The sequence below is a fragment of the Rhipicephalus sanguineus genome, chromosome 1 (genome assembly GCF_013339695.2).
Source record: "Rhipicephalus sanguineus isolate Rsan-2018 chromosome 1, BIME_Rsan_1.4, whole genome shotgun sequence".
NCBI lineage: Eukaryota > Metazoa > Arthropoda > Arachnida > Ixodida > Ixodidae > Rhipicephalus > Rhipicephalus sanguineus.
This window is the reverse complement of record NC_051176.1, coordinates 310,473,416-310,481,521: the sequence shown is the minus strand read 5'-3', so window position 1 is coordinate 310,481,521 and position 8,106 is coordinate 310,473,416. Positions and strand designations below refer to the sequence as shown.

At 54.3% G+C, this 8,106-nt stretch overlaps 1 protein-coding gene across 1 annotated transcript; it reads left to right on the top strand.

Moving 5' to 3' along the window:
• The first annotated feature begins 2,901 nt into the window (after positions 1–2,901).
• LOC125757541 (tropomyosin-like) lies at positions 2,902–4,580 on the top strand. The gene is made up of 2 exons (XM_049413114.1): positions 2,902–3,090; positions 3,384–4,580. Exons 1-2 carry the CDS (start codon positions 2,902–2,904, stop codon positions 4,578–4,580), a joined length of 1,386 nt encoding a protein of 461 aa, XP_049269071.1.
• The last annotated feature ends 3,526 nt before the right edge of the window (positions 4,581–8,106 follow it).

Genomic DNA, 8,106 nt, shown 5'->3' with positions numbered 1-8,106 from the left:
AGCCTATGAAAACTCGGCGCCCATGAATACATGAACGCGCTCGTGACTTCCAGTCTCCCGCACCTGCCTCGTTTCTCAGGCAGGCCGCCGTTCTCCTCTTCACCGTCGGCGATGCTGTTACAAGTAGGTTAACGTAACTTTACCTGAGCAACTTCTAATTCCAACGAGAATTTTTCCTCGCCCCCGAGATGCACGCCAGCCGATCCCACTGGTAGTTCAGCAGCCGTGCTCAATCATTCGCCCATCCGGTTGACGGGTAGCTCATTATGACGCCCAAGTCAGTTGCACTGCCTTTGGAAAGCAAGGTACGATGGCATTCAATAGGGGATTTTAGCTTGTACGTATACCTATATTGCGGTAGGAATTCTATGGACAGTCTCGGCTGGTTTTTGTCGTCGCCATTGCCGTCATGTCCCGTATATATATATATATATATATATATATATATATATATATATATATATATATATATATATATATATATATATATATATATATATATATATATATATATATACATGTGACGCTATGAATGAGAGACGGGCCCTGGCTCATACGCCATACCTTTATTCTATTCACGCGCACTTCTTCCTCGTCGGCTTCTACCAGCCATCTCTGCATGCCTGCTTACGTCACAGGATTCCCCCCTCCCCCGGAAGAATGCGCGAGTTACGAACAACAAAGCATGAACAAGCCGTCTTGGAAGCAAAAAATGTCGAAATGCGCAGTAGTTTCATGTCACAATGAAGTTCCGTTAACTTGCACAAAAGACTTCACAGAAGAGGCCAGCAGTCCGGGGATATCAAGGAGAGCTCTGGTGGGCGAGGCTGGCTGTTGCGTTCGGGACAACGTAAGCATGCCTTGAACGTAGACACTGATAATGACACAGCTGGTATTCGTGTGAGAAATGGACGAGGTTGGAAGACTTTGCAGAATCGACAGCTGGGATTTCGTAGGCGTCGTATTCTTCGTCGTGAGAGGTACACACGCCGTACAAGCAGTTTGCATGCCCGTTGATTGTTGCTGATTGGGCGCTGCCTCTCTTCCTGCAGAGTACAAGGGTTGGTTCCGTGTCTTTTTGAGCGTTTTATGTGGTGAGGTCGCAGATGCAATCTTGATCTTTGTTGCAGAAGGGGTCCATGACGATGGTCCTTTCGGCGGTGTCTTCTTCTCGGGCTTCTTTTCAGACTGTCTTCTTTAAGCCGTGAGCGAGGTTTCGATGAAGTTTTCTTTCGCCGTCGCCCATGATGAAGTGTGCGTTGTAATCGATTGAGTTCGCCGACTTGCTTGTACTGGTCTCGCTGATGAGGCAGCGCTTCAGGAACATGACTATGATTTTCTTCACAAGTTGATGTGATGTCCACTGGGAAGCTGGTGCACGGTGGGCTGTTGTGGTGCTTGTCAGGCAGTGAAGGCTTGGTCAATGGTGAATGCGTGTCACCTAGCGAAACTACCGAGCTAGGTCCTCCTAAAGCATCAAGTTGTGTGGAAGGGCATTGGCTTGGCAGTGTACTTTCCGGATACTTTAGCTGGTCTGTAACGTACGTAGCGAACTCGTGAGAGTTACAAGCAACTGAAGAGCCACTTGACGTAAAACCAGGTGGTGGGCCACGTATACAAGACGAGTGGTGAAGCGAGTCGGGTAGACGAATATTGACTCGATTTTTGTAGCAGAGTGGAGAGGTAGGAGATGGCGATCTTTGCGCAGATGGGCAATGTGGTGGAAGGTCGGTTCTTGTGGGAAAACATCTTGGGTGACTTTCAGTCAGCTGATGCTTTGATATGTCTTGTGGGAATGGCCGATTCATGCTCGGTGTTCGAATGCACGACGACTGCTTGTGAAAATGACGACTTAGTGCGACTGTCCGCAGATGGTGCGTTATAAGCATGACTTCATCATAGTCTTTAAATCGGGTGACCATCTCTTCTTTGATTTTTGTCCACGACTCATTGTTTTCGAAGATGTGAGTGAGATAAAATCGGAAGGCCTCACCAGTGACGTATTCGTTGAAGTTGGTGACCATCTCCCTTTCCGACCATGATGCAGCGGTAGCGTGGAGCTCGAAAAGGTGGAACCAGTCCTGTACGGGTCCATCGTCCACTGATCCGGTGTACTTGGGGATGTCAAGGGCTGTTGATGATGCCGTCATGATGCTGGGCGTTGTGTGTAGCTAGGATCTGCTTCGGTGGTCCGTGTATGGTCAGGGCGTCTTGTTAAGAACTTCGTTGATGACGTGCGGCTGATGAAGTGGCTGCCAGGTCTTCATCCTGTCGACTTGTGTGACGCTATGAATGAGAGACGGGCCCTGGCTCATACGCCATACCTTTATTCTATTCACGCGCACTTCTTCCTCGTCGGCTTCTACCAGCCATCTCTGCATGCCTGCTTACGTCACATACATATATATATATACATATATTATGGGGGCGCTCGGCGGCTGTGAGAAGACAACGACGATCGCGTGTGCGCTCGTGTCACGCGGCAGCCGCTGGCAGTTGCGGCCGAGGCTCGATGCAGTAAAGACGTATCTCTTTGGGTCTTGGCCTCATCTCTTAAGGGATCAGGGCTAGATGCAGCCGCAAAACCCTACATCTGGCGCCCAACGGGAAGGACCCCGCCCCGCCATGTTCTGCCCGATCATCGCCCGCCGGGTCCCACCAGCCCCTGATTTCGGCCGCCTGCACGGCGATATCGCCTTTGAGGAGCTATGGGCGCTGAAGCGGGCGTTCCTGGACATGACCACCTACGGGGTCTACGAGCTGGTCCTCCTACTTCAGCCGGTGGAGACCCTCATGCGCCTCTGCCTTTCCGGCAAAATGACCCCTGACGAGCAGCGGCGTGCCATCATCGCTCTGGAGCACCTCGGTGCTTACCTCGGCGTCCCGCTGCCCGCGCAGGCCATGGAGGCTGTGGCGCGCTCGTGCGGCAAGGTGGCACCTGGGGCCGACGACGAAGGCGGCGACGATGCGTGCGCTGACGAGGTCGGCGTCGAGGCTCGTGCGGGCTCGTGCGGCGGGCCGGCACCGCGGGACGACCAGCGACGCGGTGCGACGCATCGTCCGCCAGCGAAGGTGCAGCGTCCAGGAACGGTGAGGCGAACACGGCGTTGGACGACGTGATTTCTGGGGACATGGCCGGTGACTGCGACGACCTTGAAGCAGAGGTCAGGAAGTCCCGGGATGACGACGATGCGGCGGCCGTAAAGAAAAGAAAGAAGACGAGGCATAAGAGGAGGAAACAGAAGATACCGGAACACAGGGACACGAGACTAACGCCAGACGTATCGTAGTCCGTCACCGAGGTGATCCGGCCTTGTGACCTTGAGAGGGACAACGCTTCCCTGGAACCTAAATTGGCTCGTCTCAAGCGGGATACATTGTAGCAGGCTACCCGAATCAGCCAGCTGGAGCGTGACTTGGGATGCTTGACTGATGAACATGATGGTCTCAAGCACGCGCACGAAGTCTACAAATCCAATGCAACCACCATGATTGACGAGAAGAATCACCACATTTCTGACCTACAGGACAAGGTTCGTACTCTGGAGAAACAGGTCGCAAAGAATCTGGACGAGCCACAGCAACATTTCTTCGAGGTAAAGACATCCTGGTGTGACAAAATCAACACCCTTGAAGCTCAGGTCTTCAACCTGAACCGAAAGGTGGCCGCGGACTCACTGGAGTGCAGTCGCATGGAGAGGCTGCTTGCAGATGCTCAGCAGCGCCTCAAGAATCAGCAGCAGCAGCGTGCCAAGTTCGAGGAGCAGTTGCTGGAGAGGGACACTGAACTGGCAAACGTGCGGCGTAGCCACGAAGAAGAGCTCCAGCGACAGCGTGCACACCAGGACTATCAGCTGGACGAGCTGCGGATGCAGGCGTCTGACCTCCGTACGCAGCTTTACCAGGCCCAGGAGGACTGCGACCGAGAATTCAGTCGAGCGCATGCACTAACTGCGGAACTCAACAAAAAGGAAGCCGAGTGCAAGGAGAACCAGGAGCGGATCCAAGGGCTCGAGGCCGGCCAGAATACTATGTTGGCAAAAGTCTCCGAACTGGAGAAGCAGCTCCGTGTTGTGTCGCACACCCTCAAGGAGAACGAGACTGAACAAAAGACCACGAAGGAAGAGCTTGCGAAGCTCAAACAGGTGCTGGTCGTGGCCGAGATGAAGAACGGGCGACTGAAGGCGGGGCTTGAGGCAAGGCAGCAGCAAGCGGTCAAACAATCCAAACTGGCAGAAGAGGGGACGCAGCTGCAGGAATCCGTGGAGAGGGTGATAGCAAAGGCGGAGCAGTTGGAGGAAGCTACGGCCAACGCGAGCAAATGCATCAGGGTGTCTGACCTGGCGTGCAAGGTGGCTGTCCTCGAGGACCACAGCTGCGTCGAGAGAGAGTACGGAAAGCGATCAGGTACCGACATCAGCGAGGACAGAGAAGTGAGCGCCGGAGGCACTGGCCTCAAGCCTTCTATGTGGTTGTCGCGACCCCATGGCTTCCGAAGTCGCCAACGTTCGACTACTACCTGGAGGAGTGGCCGCCACCCGTACGGTAATGGTCCGGACGGCTACAACGGCAAAAGCTGACTCGGCGAGACGTCCACTATGACAACGGTGACATGCAACAGCGGCAGCGCTGCGGTACCCCTGCGCAAGTCAGTGGCTACGGCGTCCAACCGCCCAAGAGGTCCCACAAGGAGTTGTTGATGGACAGCGCCGGCATGTGGTCGTGTGTGCCACGTGCGGTCCGCCGTGGCCAAGGATAGCCAGAACACTTGCGCGGGCTACCCTTGTGAAGTTGCCCGTGTAGTTCTCTTTCACTTTTTCCGAGGGGAGGGGGCACTATGGGGGCGCTGGGCGGCTGTGAGCGCGTAGAAGAAAACGACGATCGCGGCAGCCGCTGGCAGCAGGCAGTCCGCCGCCGCACAACCCTACAAGATATATATATTGTAGTGACGAAGAGTGGCACAGAAGCTCGGGAACGAGGGCGAGGAAGAGAAGGACGAGGATGAAATAGAACAGCCTGCCCGCAGCAAGGGTGCTGTCTCTGTGTCGTTCTTCTACAATGGCGCAGTCGCGAACTACCGACCCCGACATCCCTGCGTCCACTACACTCCGAAGTGGCCGAGTACTCACGGACTTGCCACCGACCACGGACGGCGTCCAGGCCTCCACGGCGGCTCCGCGTCATGATTGCGGCGAAGCGATTTCCCAAGCCTTCTCGATGTTCGCTCAAGAGCTCAAGACATCCGGCTTTGGGTGCGCCCCACATGGATCGTCCACTGAGAACGAAATTCCATGTTTTCATGGGTTTAAGGATGACCCCGCGAGATGGGTAAGCGTCGTAAACTCGGTTGCTCTTAAACACTCTTGGAGTGACACAATCAAGAAATCCGTCGCCGAAGGACGTCTGCGAGGATCCGCCCAAGCATGGCATCGATACGAAGGCAGCGCTTACACTACCTGGCCGACATGGAGCGCGGCCCTGACGTCCGCGTTTGAGCCGCTTCCGAGCGCTTATGACGATCGTTTCATGACCATGCGGTCACGCCGGCAAGGTGCAACTGAAGACGTCGCAACTTACATCTACGACAAGCTGTCCCTTTTACAAGCTTGCGGCATACTATGGACCTCCTCAGCAGCCAGGCAGTACGTCATTGACGGGATCCTTGACTCGACGCACGCGGCCGTCTTGTCCGCCACCACCCACCCAGCCGACATCCCCACTTTTGTACGCCAGGCAGTGGAGTTGCAGGACACATCTCATCGGCGTGCGGCTACAGTTTCCCCTAAGGAGCCGGGTCCACCGAGACGTGGATGCTATACGTGTGGGCGCTTCGGGCATGAGTATAAAAACTGCCCACAAAGTCAGCCTCAAGCCATACAATATCAAGCACGTCCACTTCCAACCCTCATGGTCACCGTCGACGGCATTGGAGAACTGACGGCTCTCGTCGATACCGGAGCACAGCGTACGGCATTGCTTCGACGCCACGCCCCAGGAGATCTCCAGCCTTGGACTGAGCCACCGCTGCGGGGCCTCGGTGGTGACGTACTACCGGTCGGTGCCATAAACCTGCAGATCAACACCGAGGCCGGCCACAAGTTCTTGTCCTCGGTGCCCGTGTTCGAAGACTTGCCGGCAGACATAGTCTTGGGTGCCGACTACCTTCTCTCCGGGGATGTGCGCCTCACTGTGGAAGGAAGTAGCGTCAGCCTCCGTCCCGTAGCCCCAAGTACGCCTCCGGCTCAACCAGGTGAGCTGACAACACCACTTACACTCCCCGCTATACTCGAGAGGCACGCGTCGCTCTTCGCTGATACTACTGATCAGCTCCCCGGTACTAGCGTGCTAGAGCACCATATTACAACCGACAACCATCCGCCGGTGTCCATACCGTTACGTAGATACGCCGAACGAGAGCGGACTGTAATCGACCAGCAGGTGCAAGAAATGCTAGCCGCTAACATCATCAGGCCGTCTGCTAGCCCGTGGGCAGCACCTGTTGTCCTAGTCCGTAAAAAGGACGGCAATCTCCGATTCTGTGTCGACTACCGAGAGTTAAACAAACACACCATACCAGACTCGTACCCACTGCCACGAATTGACGATACTATTGACGCCGTACGAAATGCCAGGTTCTTTTCATCACTAGACCTGAAAGCAGGGTATTGGCAGATAAACGTGGCTGAAGAAGATAAGTTTAAGACGGCCTTCCGGACTCCATCTGGCTTGTACGAATTTAACCGGATGCCTTTCGGTCTGCGAACTGCCCCAAGCACGTTTCAGCGTGCCATGAAAACGGTGTTGGGCACGTTGATAGACCACGCCTGTGTCGTTTACCTCGACGACATTCTAGTCATCGGGGAAACAGAAAAACAACATCTACAGCATCTCGACACAGTACTGCAGAGGTTGCATAACACCGGCTTTCGACTTAACCGCGAGAAGTGCCAGTTCGGGTTGAGGACGATATCATATCTCGGTTATCAGATATCTCGTAATGGCGTGCGACCCTTGCCTGAACGCATAGACGCCGTAGCCAAGTACCCTGCACCAACATCTATTAAACAGCTCCAGGTATTCCTCGGAATGGCGTCATACTTGCGCAAGTTCGTGCCGAACTTTGCGTCAACCGCTGCTCCACTCACGGACTTACTGAAGAAAGGCTCTCAATTTCAATGGGGTTCTTCGCAGGATAACGCCTTCCAAACCCTCAAACACCAGCTTACGCATAGCCCAGTGCTCTGCCACTTTAATGAAGATTGGGTGACAGAAGTGCATACTGATGCGAGTCAGATTGGCCTAGGGGCAGTTTTGCTTCAACGTGACACAAGTGGGCACGGGCACGTCATCTCCTATGCCAGTCGTAAACTCTCGGACGCGGAACGTCATTATCATTCAAATGAACTGGAGTGTTTGGCCGTAGTATGGAGTGTGGATGAAAAGTTCCGCCATTACTTGTTTGGCCGACACTTCACGGTGGTAACAGACAACTCCGCGATCGCATGGATGTTCCAGAAGCGGCACCTCAAACACAAGTTTGCCCGATGGATTGTTCGGCTCCAGGACTACACGTACGACATCCGTCACCGTGCTGGCGCACAAAATCAGCTGGCGGACGCTTTGTCACGAAATCCCATCGAGGAATCCTCCCCACGGAATCCAGAAAGCTGGATCATGTTTTCCCAACAGGACGTGACGAAGGCCCAACGCGGCGATGAAGGTCTCGTATCCGTTATAGACTCCATTGAGGATACAAGACACAATGCCAAGTTTGTGTTACGTGATGGTACGTTGTATCGTCGTCACTGGGCCGATAAGAGTGACGAGCGTCATCTCCTGGTTATTCCAGGCTCCTTACGATCGAGCATATTACGTGCCGTTCATGACAGCCCCGAAGGAGGCCATGTCGGCTATCGAGCCACCTTGCGCAAGGCACAAGAACGATTTTGGTGGCCGAAAATGTATAAAAGTGTGCGCTCGTATGTTGCCAGTTGTGAGGTGTGTCAACAACACAAACGACGTTTCGGAGGCCAACATGGATTTCTTACACCGATTAAGCCTCCGGAGACAATTTTCCACACGTTGGGCATAGACCACATCGGGCCT

Bases quoted from the DNA above. Each gene is read 5' to 3' on its own strand.
- LOC125757541 (XM_049413114.1), top strand. From the start codon at position 2,902: ATGGAGGCTGTGGCGCGCTCGTGCGGCAAGGTGGCACCTGGGGCCGAC. The intron at 3,091-3,383 runs GTGAGGCGAACA...GATACATTGTAG, and splicing joins AGGTGCAGCGTCCAGGAACG to CAGGCTACCCGAATCAGCCA.